This window comes from Tupaia chinensis, unplaced genomic scaffold (assembly GCF_000334495.1).
Source record: "Tupaia chinensis unplaced genomic scaffold, TupChi_1.0 Scaffold000316_1, whole genome shotgun sequence".
In the NCBI taxonomy this organism is placed as follows: Eukaryota; Metazoa; Chordata; class Mammalia; order Scandentia; family Tupaiidae; genus Tupaia; species Tupaia belangeri.
Genome location: NW_006159809.1, coordinates 7,413,139 through 7,428,301, shown reverse-complemented (window position 1 = coordinate 7,428,301; position 15,163 = coordinate 7,413,139). Strand labels below are relative to the sequence as shown.

The 15,163-nt window shown below is 49.7% G+C and overlaps 1 protein-coding gene across 5 annotated transcripts in view; it reads right to left on the bottom strand.

Annotated features, from left to right (window-relative positions):
- ADD2 (adducin 2) overlaps nt 1-15,163 on the bottom strand; it is a 145,690-nt gene that overhangs the window by 35,556 nt on the left and 94,971 nt on the right. For all 5 annotated transcript variants that reach the window (XM_006151273.2, XM_027772974.1, XM_027772971.1 and 2 more), the window contains 5 exons: nt 11,053-11,204; nt 10,545-10,625; nt 7,196-7,345; nt 5,628-5,771; nt 2,838-2,936 (listed from right to left, as the gene is read on the bottom strand). In XM_006151273.2, the coding sequence (XP_006151335.1) occupies nt 2,838-2,936; nt 5,628-5,771; nt 7,196-7,345; nt 10,545-10,625; nt 11,053-11,204 (626 nt within the window). The remainder of the gene's footprint in view (nt 1-2,837; nt 2,937-5,627; nt 5,772-7,195; nt 7,346-10,544; nt 10,626-11,052; nt 11,205-15,163) is intronic.

Genomic DNA, 15,163 nt, shown 5'->3' with positions numbered 1-15,163 from the left:
AGGGATTACGGTGTGACCATCTCCCCTGGGGGGTGATTTCTCGCTTTCTGTCTCTATGTCTCTCTCTGTCTGGCGAGCGCACACGCCCTACAGCAAAAACCTCTCCAAAAAAAAAAAAAAAGGAGGGAAGAACATTTTGCATGCCCTTCTCATCCAACACACATGTGCAGTTGAAGGGTGACATTTCCCACTGACCCTTATGGCTCTGGAGAGGCAATGCAAGAGAGTGTTTAAGAGCACAGGCTCAGGGACCAGGCTGTCTAAGATCAAAACCTGGCTCTGCCGCTTTCTCACTGTGTGACTTTGGGCAGCTATTTACCATCTCTGTGCTTCTGTTCCCTCAGCTGGAAAATGGAAATAGCAGAATCTATGTGGGGAGGAGTCTTTTAAGTAATAGTTGTAAAGCACTTAGAATTGCACCCTGTGTAAAAGGAGTGCCTCATAAGTGTCTCAACAAATGAATTCTGAGAAGTAGTATCCTCTGGGGTCTGATCACTAATGGAGAAGGAGAGAGGGAGACAACGGCCCATAACCTTGCAAGAGCTGCCTCCTCCCTCCTCCCTCCTCCCCTGGTTTCCATGGTGATGGGTAGCAGATGGAGTTGAACTGCCTGAGTTTCTTCCCATCTGCCTGGCAGCAGAGCAGGGAGCTGCCTCTCCAAGCTAGGAATGACCCAGTTTCCTGGGTCCCCAAACTGATGGAGAGCAAAGAGAAAACTGTCCCCAGGAGAACTGAAGAGGCTCTCAGCCTTGAGCCACTGACACGACCACAGCCACGTTTCCTCGTTTGCCAAGGTGACCAGGAGAGAAAACTTGGTTCACAGTGGAATGAAGCTTCGGGGCTAGCTACCCCACCCAGAAATGACTCGTCCAGGGCTGCAGTCCCAGCAGCACCTGCAGACTGCTGCTACCTGGGCCCTCCCACGTCCTAACCCACCCATGCCTCTGGTGGGGCCTTCCTGTGTGTCTTCTGCACTTTCCAGCCCCACTGCTCCCTCTAGAAGCCTCTCTACTCCAGTTTCCTGAGGGTGATCGGAGCTTTCCTGAGGGTGATCCGCCTGCACTGCTGAAGTACTCACCAAGGTCACATCAAACCAGTCCTGAAAAGAAAGTGACAGCAGCTGGGGGGCTGTCAGGGACAGAGGCTAGTTGCTCTGCCCTTTGACTGCAGATGGCCATTCTGCCTTGGGTTCAACTGCCCGGTGGCCATGTGTGGGGTCTGGAGCCTGGGAGAGGTGTACCTCACTGCGTGGGGAGACACATGGGCATCTCTCTCCAACTTTTTTTAGTGATGGCTGTCTTCACAGAGATTTTTTTTTTTTTTTTTTTTTTTTCATGAGCTAATTTCTCACGGAAGCCTCCTCTGCAGAGGCAGTTGGAGTTCCGAGGTAGGAGGGGAAAGTGGCTTCCCTTTAAATCAGAGGCTCTGCAAGGTTCTTACATCTGAGTGACAGAGCTCAGGGCCAGCATCCATGGCTGGGCGGAAGACGCCATATCAGAAAGGCACCCTCTGGGTCCTATGTCCACCTTCCCAGCATTCCCTGGCCCTGACCACTGCTCTGGGGGGGGTGAGGGGTCTCACCCCACTTCCTCCAACACCTCCTCATCGTAGTCTCCAAAAGTGTCCTCTCAATGTAATCCTTTAAACACTACTAGAAGGGCACCACTGCAGAGCCTCCACGGGGCTGCCTCTGGGTTGATCTCACCCTCCCCTGAGGGACTCCCCAGAGAAAGGCAGGCGGTCTTCCCCCAGGGGCTGTTTTGCCCAGGCCAGCTGGGAGAGGGCAGACAGGACGTCAAAAGGGCCCTGCAAAGAGCTGACTCATCCTGGAGCAATCAGCTCCCCTCCAGCATCTGAGTCCTAAAAATACCATCAGTAACACCTCTTGTCTGAAAAGCCTGGTCCTCACAATAACCCACTGGGCCCCATGTCTTCAGTTGAGGATGCAACAGCTTACAAAGAGCATGTCCCCTGCCCAAGGACACACAGCCCAGGGTGGGGATTATGGAGCCCAATAAGCCTGATTGACAAGTCTACTCAGGGCTGTGCAAGGTTCCCACTTACCCAACCAGCTCACCGCATTGAAGAGCATGTGCTTGGCTCACCCAACAACATGTCCAGGTCTATAAAACTGCAGAGTTGTCTGTTTCCCTACCGTTTCTTCACCAACTCCTCTACAGGGCTCTGTGAGGACTCATACTCCCCATCCACCCTATCCTTTTCTATTGGGCTGTTGGGAAAGTCATGGTGGATTTTTGCATAGAAAAACATGGAAATATCTGTCGTGACTTTCCCAACAACCTAAGAATTAGGGGACTTCACCTCTGGCTTCCGCAGCAGTTCAGGTTGCCACTTGAGGAGCACCAAACACTCCACCTTGGCTTGCCTTTCACGTCCCTTTCCAGGCTTGACTGTGTTCCTGATCTTTGCAAACCCCCAACCCCCTCCCAAAAGAAAACCTACCCGTGCACATATATCAGACCTAGTGAGGCGTAGCAGGTACACCCAGGGTAACAGGGCATGGCAAGAACTTTTACATGCCCATTACAGTTTTTTCTCACCATTCGATCAATGAGCTAAGACAGCTCCCCATTCTGGACACTGACCCCCAAGAGTTGAGTATTACTTGTTGGACCATCATGATCCATTTCTCAAAGCCACAGAACTGAGTCTAAGTATAACACTTCAGAAAGGGAAGGTGGTACCAAGGCAGAGGAATTGAGCAAGACTTAGAAGGCTAGGCTCAAAGGACCCCACGTCACAGTGAACAGGGCCGCCCTCTTGGCCCACAGGCCCATCACGGCCAACCCCCAGGCCCAGGTCCGGCACTTGCTCACCTGTATCTCACACGCAGCCTGCAGGTGGAAGACCTTATAAAACGCCTCCTCTACGGTGTCGCCTAGAGCAACCACTCCATGGTTTCTTAGCACCAGGATCTAAGGGTAAAGGTAAAGAGCCAATGAAAACCTTAACTTTCTAAACTGTACCTAAGAGGGAGAGTGTTTCATTTTATTTAGATCAATTTTCATACCTAACCTCAGGACTCCCCTACCCTCCACCCACATATGATTTTCATCCAAAGCGTCCACCCTTAGAAACGGAAATGGCATCTTTAAACAGAGACTATATGACTTGGTGAATTTCTTTGGACAATACCTGGGGTGTAGGTGTTAAAGAACTTAGAAGTTTGGGACCAGCAGATGGTGTAATGGCTACGTTGCTTTGGACTCCTGCATAGTCAACTGTGGTTCGAGTCCCAGACCCAGCAGCTTTAACTCATGCCAGGCGTGTTTGCGTGTGTACCCAAAATCCCAAGAAGAGAATGGAGAAGAGACTGTGGTGTGGCCATCCCCCCCTCCACCTGGAGGGTGATTTCTCACTTTATGTCTCTCTGTCTCTCCAGTGAGCACACATATCCTATAGCAAAAAATCTCTCAAGAAAAAAAAAAAAGGGCTGGCATGTGGCATGGTGGTTAAGGAGGCTGGACTCTCATATAGCCAACCAGGGTTCAAATCCCGGAACTGGCGGCTTGCTTTCTCACTTGTCCTCTCTCTCTCTCTCTCTCTCTCTCTGTTCCTCTCTGGTCAAATTAAAAATAAATAAAGTTAAATAAAATAATTCTTAAAAAAAAAAACAACTCAGAAGTCTGAAAACCTGATGTGTGTGTAAAAGTGAATGGAACGATGTGCTGCCCAGTATAAAGGTCAACCCTCAAAAGCAATCTCTTAAGGTTGTGACTTAGCTGACTTGGGGTGAGAGGTGGCTCTGCAGAAACACGCGAGTCACAGCCTCTCTCTGGGCCTTGGGTTTCTGCTCCCGAAGCTCAGTGAGGTCTTGCCAACTCTGAGACCCCACAGCTCCATGAGAGGAGCACAGACCTTCTAATCTAATGCCCTGGTTCCGTATAGAGGAAACAGAGCCTAAAGAGATCACAGTCTTGCAGCTGACTCAGGGCAGAATCCCCTGAACGATAGTCAGAGGTGCTGGCATAGGTGCAATGTCTCTGTGTCTCTCTGACTCTATAGAGGTCAGGTGGATAAAGGGGTGGGGGACCAGGAGTGAACTTTTACCAAGATCACAACTCCCCAGGTCCAAGTGTACCTTCCCAGCCAGGAATTTTTCTTGGCTAGTGTCACCCTCAAGAGCTCTCTGAAACCAGAGGATGCCCACCTGGGAGTGGGGACACAGATCCACATGTGGGATCTGTCCTTCCAGGGCCTGGGCAGAGGCGTGGAGCCTCTGCACATCGCATCATCTCCTTCTGATGTCTTGTCTTCCTCTCAACTTCCAGAGACATGGAAAGAGATGACGACTATGGCTCACAGGCTATATTACAAAATGGTGGACACCCCCTCTCTCAATTCTCGCTGCACTTCAGAGACATGAACATCTCCTCTCTCCCCAGCACTGCTGATGAAGCTTGGAGGGTGTCAGGAAAGAGATGGATTTCTGACCCGTGTGAGATATGGGGAGACACACTCAGAAGGAGAAAGATCAGGCAGTCACTGCCTTACGAGGATGGGGCAAGCACCCCTCAGCCCAGGCTGGGTTCCGGGCTCTTCCACACTGAGGCGACCACTCCCAATTATAGGCTATTAAAAATAGGGCTTCAGAGTTAGGCCAAGCAATTAGGAGATTCTGTTTTTCTCTAGCATGTGGTGAAAAATAAATAAATAAAAGTGATAACACTCGAGTGTGGAGAGACTGCAGGGAAATTGCATTCTCGTGTACCACACATGGGGTGGGAGAGGGAACAAACTTGGGGCGGTGGGATGGGGCAATATAAAAACACAAGATCTAAAAAAGAAAAGAAAGAAAGGAAAAAATAAAAGTTCTAAATGTGCACCCTAGCCATTTAGCCTAAGGAATCATCCCAAGCACATACACAGATTTAGCGGAAAGGATTTTCATCACAGTGCCATGGCTATTAAGAGAGAATTTGGGAAAATAAAATAAATAAAACTCTTCCAAGGTCCACCCACAGAGGACTGTGCAGCCAAATGGTGACACAGCCATTCACACAATGTGGTTATCATTTAATCATTTAAAATAGTGATAGGGAAAATATTTAATAGCATACAAAGGTGCGCACTGTCCCTTGCTAAGGGGGAAAAAAAGGAAAACTAAATGTTACCCAAGCTTTGTAAAGATGTGTGAATATATTCAGAATGCACACCCAAATCTCAGGGTAATATGATAGTTTTCTTTTCCTTCCTTCCTTCTTTCCTTTCTTTTGGTATAGCTGCAACTTTGTGTGTGCGTGTGTGTGTGTTTAGTTGCTATAGGACATTTGTACTTGCCAGAGAGAGACAGAAAGTGAGACATCACCACCTCCCCCCACCCCACCCCCCGGGGAGGATGCTCATGCTTCAATCCCTTCTCCTCCATTCTTCTCTTGGAGTTTTGGGCACACACACACATGCACCCGGTGTGTTTTTCAAGCTGCTGGATCTGGGATTCATACCATCACAGCTGGCCATGTGAGATTCAGCTGTCTTAACCTCCACTTCACCTGCTGGCCCTATCTGCGATTTCTAAACGTTCTCTAATGAGCATATGCCACGATTGTGACCGCTGGCTGTTGACAATGCCACCCAGAGCACCTTCCCAGAAGAGCTGAGCAAACCTTGCAGGTGGGTCCAAGGCACTTCTGCAGGTTGATCCGATCAGCTTCCTGCTCCATTTCCCCATTGAAGTCGTAATAGGCCATGTCCCCTACCAGCAGGGCATTGTGGGAGACGGGCAAAAGGCCCCACTTCATGGCTGACACCTGGAGGGGAATGACGGAATGGTTAGCTCCGACAGCCCCCAGCCCCACTCTGTCCCATGTGCCCTGGCCTCAGGCAGCACAGTCCAGTCTGCTCTGTGGGCCGGTGGGGGGGCAGAGGCAGGGGGTGGGGTGGGGAAAGGAGCTGCACACAGGAAATCCTCTGCCTCCTTGCCACTGCCTTGACTCCGCCTTCACTTGGCTCTGCCATCCGTTTCCATGGCAGCAGCGTCCATGCACCACCTTTGAAGCCTGCTGGGAAGAAAGCATTCCAGAGAGCTGCTGCCATTCCTGCCCTGGCCTGGCTCTAGTTGTAGGTCCGGGTAGAGGCAGCGTGTGACAGAACTGCACTAGGCTGGGGTGAAGCAGCATCTGGATCCCCTAGACGGGCTAGCGGAGACCCCCAGCTTTGTTCTGTGCAAACCCAGGGCAGAGATGGTCATGCCTCCTCGCGAACAGGGAGCCAGCTGAGAAGCCCCACTTTAAGGCACTAGGCAATATGCACGCCAGGGAATGGGGTTAAAGCCTGGCGGTCACTCCCCCCTCCAGCTTTTATTAAAAGTGAGGAGCATGGGGGTTTAGAAGAGCCCCTGCCATTTGTCTTCTTCTGCCCCTGTGTCAGCCCTGAGCCTGGCTGCAATGCTCACTTAGCACAGATCTGTCACCGAGTCTTAGCTCAGGTCTTGGAGGGTCTGAGTGCTCCTACAGTGGACTTCATAAAGAAAAACAAGAGTCGTGCCAGTCCTGCTCTGCCCCCCGAGGGTGTGCGGCCCGGGGTCAACAGGATGGGGCTGGGGGAGCGCCCAGAACTGGTTGTCTCCAGTCCTTCCAGTGTCTTAGGTACACATGGAGAAATGACCAGAGGCCTTTGGGAGCAATTTGCTCCTTGAGGTTATTTCTTCTACCCTCCCCAGCCTTGCCTGCCCCGGCCCGGCTCTTAGTCTGCCCTGAGCTAGGGAAAAGCGGGCAGAGTCCAGGTTCCCTCTGTCCCGGTGTCCTCCGTCTGACAAGATCTCGCCTGCCCCCACCTGGGCGGTGTGGGCAGGTGCCAGCCTGTGGTCCACCTGGACTGACCTGAGAAGAAAGTCGGGAAGCTCAACCTGTGGGCGTGGGAGTGTCCCAGTCTGAGTGTGCAGCAGGGCGGGGGACCCAGTGGAAGGGACGTTCCATGTCTGTACTGATACTAAGATTCTGGAAGCTCAAAAGATGGAGAGGATGAGCATTTCCACGTTGGGTGTTCTCACTCCTCACCTTGGCCCAAGTTCCAGACCTTTCCAGAACTGTTTTAGGTGATGAGATTGCTACTATTTGGGTGGCCCGTGTCTTTCCTTGGGAAGAGCTGAAGAAACAGGTACCCTGGTCTGGCTGCTGGCCGTGGGGAGTGAGATGCTCAGGCAGAGTTCCGGGCTGGGAAGGAGCCCACTCACCGCGGCTGTGGCCGGCGTGTGCAGGTGGATGATGCACCGCACGTCGGGCCTGGCTGCGTAGATGGCTGAGTGCAGGCAGAAGCCCGTGGTGTCCACTGGGAAGCAGCTGCTGCCCTTCTCCACCACCTCTCCCAGGATGTTCACCTTGATCTGGGCAGGGGAGAAGAGAGACTTACAGCCGTGGGGAGGCAGAGACCCCTCACTACTCTCCCAGGGGGTGTGCCTGGCACGTGCCCCTTCCAGGTTCACTCACTCCAGACACCAGCAAGGGCTGAACTCACTCTGTGACCCTCACTCCTTTAAGGGGGTCGCAGTTATTCTCATGCAGTGAGAAAATGTGAGCGCAGTTTTCCAGACTTTGCTGTGCGCATGCATCACACGGCACCTGCAGATACTGTCAAAACGCGGATTCCCACCCATGCATGGGCCCAAGTACGCATTCTCATAGGTCCCCAAGTGATACCCACACTGCAGGCTGCAGGCCACACTCTGAGTGGCGAGTAGCTAGATGAGACCCTGTCCCACCACTCCCTCACAGCAGACAGGAGGCTTTAATCCCAGCAGAACAGGAGGGCCAGGGAAGCCTTCCCAGAAGAGCAATGTCCGCCTTGAATCCTTTCTTTTTTTCTTTCTTTAATTTTTAAAACATGCAAGCTAGGTCTTAAGACCCAAACAGAAAGTAGTCACTGTTTTTATAATCTGCTTTTGATTGCAAGGGGCTAGTTGGTGTCATAACTAAAAAAAATAAATAAACAATCACACACTTGAGTATGTGTACTTGCATGTGTGTGCGCATGTATACATGTATGTGCATGCACACACGCACACACCTGAGAGAGAGAGTGTATGCTGGTGGCTGGTCCTGGTGTTCCCTGCTTCACAAAAATAATTTCACGGAACATGAATATCAGAGGTCACTTTGTGACTGTAATACAAGGCAAACGACCACTCCTTAAACACAACTAAGCAAGACAAAAACATCACAAAAATGACAACACCCCCGTCTCCTGGCTAACAAGAGAGGCTGCTGTTTCTGCCAAGGACAGCTTTAGCCTCACTCTGTCCTCCTCTCCGCCTCCTATTGGGTCACTGGACACATTTTTGCATAGAAAAATACATGATGACTTTTCCAACAATACAATAGATAAAAACTAATACAAAATCCAACCTTAGGTTTCCCAACAGAGACCTCTCCCAGATCACCTACACAAGCCCACATCCTGGAATACACCCTCCAGCTCCCCCACGCGATCTGCCTGTGGCTGGCAGTTAACCTGACTTACCTCTACAGCGGTTCCCCCATGTTAACAAGCTGCCTCACCGTCCCTAAAAAGCGAGGCTAACTGCAGCATCCACGACGCCCTGAAAGCAGCACCCAGGGCAACTCCACAAACCACCCACCAACCCACTCCCAGAAAGCCTGGGTGGACAAGATGGAGACCAAAGAACAGAGACAAACCCCAGTGTGGGGAAAAAACAGGCTCCTGGCATTTGCTTAAGCAGAAGCCAAAATACGATATTCAGCAAGGCCCCTTTAGGTTTAAGCTAGGTTTTCAGAGCAGGCTGACCCCCAGAAGCAGCAGCAGCTCTCCCACCTTAGGCATTTAACACCTGAGTGTCCAGCGTCGACCTCTGGTTTCCCTTCGCCCCTGCTTCCCCGGATGTGTAGCCTGTCCGGAATCCTCTCTCTAGGACAGGCGTGCTCTGATTGCATGTACTCCTCACCTCATTGTCGCTTAAGAACCCTCGTGGTCCAATAGGCGAGCCACGACCCCACAAGCGCCTTTGTACAAACGAGAGTGCAGGCGCCCAGGGCCTCTGGGCTAGGTGTGTGCATGATGCTGTCATACAGACTCGAAAAAGAGGCTGAGTGCCAGGATGTACTCGGTGAGTGGGCTCAGGCCGGGTCTCACACTCTCCTCTCTGCCTCAGCAGCCAGGCCCCTGTGCAGTGCACAGACTCACAATCATGCACAGCGGCACTAAGTCCCCTGTGTTCTCTCTCTGAGCATCTCAGGACAACGATTCTTGTATCTCTAGGTACGATCTCTTCCAAACCTAGGATAATCAAATACTAACTGACTTTTCCTCCTGAGTGTCCCACTAGCTTCTCAAACTACCAATCCCATAGTCCCAACCCAACGGGTGGTCAGGCTCACTAAGCAGGCCCAGAACTGCCTTCCCAGCTTACTGTAGCGCACCAGTCTGTTGTCCTCATGTAGCTGGCCTCCACGTGATCACCAGTGATCCTCCCACAACAGCAACAGCACCTACCTCCAATGCCTCAGCGCCTCTGCACGTCCAGCAGAATAAAGCCGAAACACGGTAGCAAGGCCTCCCACGCCATCTGTCATCTGATGCCTATCCCTTTCCCTCCCTCCCCTCTGGACTCTGGGTGCCTCAGCCAGCTTGGCCACTTGCCCACGTGCCCTCCCAAGTGCACAGGAATCCACATGCCTCTGACCTTGGTGCATGCTGCACTTGACCAGGACACAGTCACCTCCGGCAGACCTCTCCCCGCCACCCTGGTCTAACTGTGCTTATGCTGTTGGCTCAGCAGGACGGCACTCCTGCATCATCGCTTCTACCTCCAAGGCACCTCCCTCGCCCCCTCCACCCAATGCAGCTGGGTGCTCCTTGTCCCTGTAGGTCCCCATTCTCTCTCGGCTATCACCTCCTTGAGTCATTGCCCTCTCTGGGTACCAGTGACCTCTCCTGCCTACAAAGTGGCCATGGCCATCTTGAGGTCCTGCCCAGCCCAGGTACTTTATGACTTTTTCGTCATGGACTTCTCACTGCATAGCTGTGTTCTACACCTGAGTGTGTCTGACGTCGGGCAGTGTCCTCCTCTCCCAGGCGCCTGCCATAGCGGCCGTAGCCCACACATCTGTGAAGGGCGGGGCCTCATCCCCTCCCCTAGTGACCTCCCCTCATCTAAACCAACTCTAGAAGTCTCTTTCTACCCCATTTAAAAGGAGTAGCACTGAAAGGTGACCAGGAAGCTGTCTCTAACAGCACGGACCTTGCTTTCGTCCTGATTCTAATATGTCTTTCCAGTCAAGAAGGCCCCCCAGCTCCCACCCTTCATGGTCCAGTCCCAGGGGCACAGCCATCTGGGAGTCTGCTCAGAGGACTCCAGCCCATCTCCTCTCCCCCCACCCCCTGTTGCTCTTGCAGCCTGTCTTGGTTGCATCATGCTCAGGGCACTTGGTTTGCGTCTTTTGTGCCCTACCACACTGCAAGCTCCACAGGGACAGGACAACTGGCTAAGAAGATGATCAGTCACCGTAGGCACAGAAAGGGTGCTGTCGTTCCAATAAGTGGACAGTGAGATGCTGCACTATACTCACCAGGCTGGATGCCGTGACTTCACTGCAGGAGACTCCCTTAGGGCTAATCAGGAAGTGGTCCTGCTCCTTGCTGACTCTCAACTGGAGGAAAGACACACATTCTCAGGGGCGAGAAGGCAAAGGGAGCATTTTTAAGGACACTGCCTGAATTCCCTCTTCCCCTGGACCCATTGTGTCCAAGTCTTCCTCCAGTGAACCCTTCTTCTTCTATTCATGAGAGATGAAGGCTTGGCCACTATTTGGAGCTGGGGAAACAGAACTACAAAAAGGAATCTTATAACAGTCAAGGGTAGCTCTAGATACCAGATCCAAGAGTTCTTAGTTCCCATTCAAAGAAGTGCCCACTGGGCAGGTTGTCAATTGCAATGACCACTGTGGCTGGTCCTCAGAAGGACTCAATGCATTTTGGCCAATGACCACCAAGCAATGCCAAGGGTCAGGAATTCTCCCTTTCGATTCTGTGGAGGCCATATGCAATTGCCCCACTCCTCCAAGGTGCCTTCCTCACCGTGACGTAGGTGTCGCTGAGCTGGGCCCAGCCATAGAGGTCCAGGAGTCGGTAGACGCTGCTGATCTTGCACCGCATGAGCCGCTCCCCCTTGGCCAGGTTCAGCGAATCAGCCGTGTGGAGGTCATTGATGGGCGTCATCATGGAGAAGTCTGCAAGGACAGGGGCCGGGACCATGCAGCCCTTTCAGGGTCAAGGGTTGCCACCGTCCCTCCCCTTCCTTGCTCCACGCATCTCCAAATTCTCACTGGCACTAAGCCTGCACAAGAAGGGAACTAAACATTCTTTTTTTTTTTTTTTGGAGAGATTTTCTCTATAGGGCATGTGCGCTCGCCAGACAGACAGAGAGAGACAGAGAGACAGAAAGCAAGAAATCACCCCCCGGGGGGATGGTCATGTAGCAATCCCTTCTCCTCCATTCTCCTCTCGGGATCTTGGGCACACACGCACACACGCCCGGCATGAGTTTTAAGCCACCAGGTCCAGGATGTGAACTGCGGTCGACTACATGGGAGTCCAGCGACATAGCCATTATGCTAACTGCTGGTTCCCTAAACATTCTTTGATCCTTGTCAAGAGGAGAAAAATCCGTAGAATGGACATTTATGCCCATTATAGCCCTCTGAATATTCAGGTAAGAATGGCAGTGCAAGAAGAACACATTTCTGATTGGTAATACTGGGTACATTTCATCAGTTACAATAGTTTTCATGACAAAGTTATTAATCATTAAACCTGCTGTGATCGTGTTGTTCGAACTGCCGTGGGACAGAACTATGTCTGTGATCTGGAAGTAAGGCAGACAGGAAGCTACATCGGCCAGGAAGTAAATTCTTTTCCTATTGAGTCATAAACTCCCAGAAGTCAGTGTGGCTGTGACTGACTGAAGGCCTGTGGTCTTGAGCAGGGCACGTGGTTATGGGGTGACCCTGTCTGGGCATTTTAGGGGATGTGTAAGGGACTTGGAAATGGGCCTAGCAAGTCTGATAGTTTTGTTCTCAGGACACCCAGAAGGCCTGAGAGTTGATAGTCCAGTTTGTCCCACTATAATGACCCATGTCTGTGCTTCAGGAAGGCATACGAGGGCACTGCTTGGAGGCCAAGCACGGGGACTAGTCAGTGCCTAGGAACCAAGGAAAGAATCAACAGGCAAGGAGCATGGCTTAAAATGATGTCTGGCTGGAAGTCTCTTGATGCTTCCTCTCCCAGCTCCCCACTAACAACTTTAATGTACTGAAATGCTCTCTGAGCTTTCACCATCTCTGTAAACCTCACTGCTGCACAAGGGAACGTGTGTCCTATGTCAGGTTTCCATCAGTTGAAGTGATGAGATGGTCTGTAAATGTCAGGGCTGGCTGGGTGCCGCTGGGCTAACATCCAATGAGCAGAGCTCACTTTGAAACACCCGCTGTCGGGGAAATGCACACAAAGGCCTGGGCCACCCAGGTATGATTCACCTCCAGGGCGTGTGCCAGTACATATAGCTGACAGGGACAGTGCTCCAAAGGCCCAGTTAGGCCATAACAGCCGCAAAGGTTCAAAATCAAGGATTTTTCATTGAAATTGAATAGTGGGGGATTCCCTCCTCCTCTGAGTCCCCTAGATAAGAAATGACCTCTTTGCTTCATCCCTACCAGCAAGATGGACTGGCAAGGTCAGGGAGGTGAGGCTGTTGCTGGGAGGGTCTTCAGACTCAGAGTTCTTTGCCTCCTCCTTTAACAAATAACTTATGAAGACCTTGAGTGGCCAGGAAGCCAGAACAGTCTGATGCTCCTTCCATCACATCCTCTGTGTCCTGTATCAGAACCCCCTCCTTAACCCTCTGGAGCTTTTGCTATGAGGATCACCTCACCCACAGCAGTAAGGGGCAGGAGAATAAATAGGAGAGCTGCATAGGAGTTCTCAGTCCTCTCCTTTGAGTCTTAACATAAAGAATGCTTATTCTCGGGGCAGTAGGTAGTGCGGTGGTTAAGGCGCTGGACTCTCAACATGGTCAACTGTAGTTCGAGTCCCAGTCTTGGTGGCATGAAAATCACTCCAAGTGTGTGTGTGTGTACATATCCAGATCCTAAGAAGAGAATAGAGGAGAAGGGATTGTAGTGTGGCCTTCCCTCCTGCAGGGCGGGTGGTGGTGACTTCTCACTTTCCTTCTCTCTAATGAGCACACACACCTTATGACAAATACTAAAAAAAAAAAAAAAAAAAAGAATGTTTCTTTTGATCAGCCTCATGAAAGTTAAGATGACTGAGTACCATGTTTATGACTCAGATCTAACTGGACTATTTACTTAAAGTATCTAAAAAAAAAAAAAAAAAAAAGATAAAAACTTTTCAAAGTCCCTGAAAGCTAAGACTAAAGAGCATACCAAGGCCCCGAACTCCAAGCTCCAAGGCAAATGGAACTAGACAGAAAACAACCCAACTGGGCTTGAAGTCAGGACACACGGAACTTGTCTTCTTCACTTTTCCTGACTCAGTACCCTGGATGTATACTAAACGGGTTTTCTGTCATCCCTCTGTCCTCCTCAAGTATGTTGATTGGTGAGGCAATGGGAGTGATGATCAGCCCTATTCTTCTCTCAAAAGGAAGAGTATGAGAACAGAGACATGTAAATGAAGACAGGCAATATGAAAGACATGGATGACAAAGACTAAGAAAATAATCGGTATGGATGTAAGTAGAAGAAAAGTTTCCTGAACTGAAATAAAAACAACCAAACAAACAAACCTATGTATAGAAATTGTAAGGAAGTACATCACAGGTGGGAAAACTCACCAAAAACAAAACAAAACAAACTCTACAGTTATAGCATTCCTGGCAACATTTCTGAAATATAGCAATAAGGGCAAAAATCCATAAGCATCCAGAAAAACAAACAAACAAACAAACAAACAAAACAGTTGCATTGTCTAAGATTTCTCTGTCGCAATCACGGGATATCAGAGGACAATACTACAGGAGGTTTTACAAACAAACAAAAAACACACAATAGCAAAAAACACTATAGTAAAGTGACCCAAACAGGTAAAACTAGAAAGAAAGTCAAAAGTACACCAATAAATGTAAACAAAAAATAAAGAGATCATAATATTATTATCAAAGCAGAAATTACACAATATTCTCTTGGACAAAAAGATATTTTACAAGTAAGTTTATATGGATAATTAAGCCTCCAGCAAACAAAGCTAGCGTGCGGCAGGAGAGTTGAGGCCTTCCTCCAGAAGAATACACCACATGGCTCCTGCAAACTAGTCATTTCAGGGGATAGGAGAAATGAAGATTTTCTACAGATAATTCAGCCTCCAGCAAACAAAGCTAGCGTGATTGAACTTCAAGAATTCGAAAGACACACACCATCCATCAGATGACAAGAAATCACCACAGGACCACAAGAAGTATGGGAAAGCAAGAAAATACCTTTCCTCCAAGGGAAAAGAATAACTCCTCTTCACCCACAAGCAGTTCAATGCAAATCATGGAAATGTCTGATAAGGAATTTAGAGCATTCATAATGGTGAAGCTAACTGAGATGGAAGAGATGAGAGACAATGAACTGCTAAAGAGAAAGGAGAAAGAAGTTGACGAGTTCCAGGAGGTGAGGAGATTCTTGCAAGATCTAAAAGAGGAATTACACGCTTTACAAAAGAGTCAAACAGAACTGTTAGAAATGAAGTCTATAATACAGGAAGTCAAAACCTCCCTTGAAAGTATTAAAAGTAGACTAGATCATACAGAAAATAGAATCTCAGACGTAGAAGAGAAAATGGCTGGCCTAGAAAAATTCACCACGAAGACTGAGAAAATGGCACAAAAAGTTGAGAATAATATACTAGAAGTACTAGATACCATCCAACGTCCAAACATCTGGATAATTGGCATTCCAGAAGGTGAAGAGACCCATAAGGGCATTGATAATCTATTCCATGAAATCCTGCAAGAAAACTTTCCAAGCCTAGAGAGGCATTCAAAGATCCAGTCCCAAGAAATACAAAGGACCCCAAATAGAATCAACCCAAGAAGATCTTCTCCAAAACACATTATAGCCAGGTTGACCAAAACCACAGACAAAGACAAGATACTAAGATTGGCAAGAGAAAAACATCAAGTTAC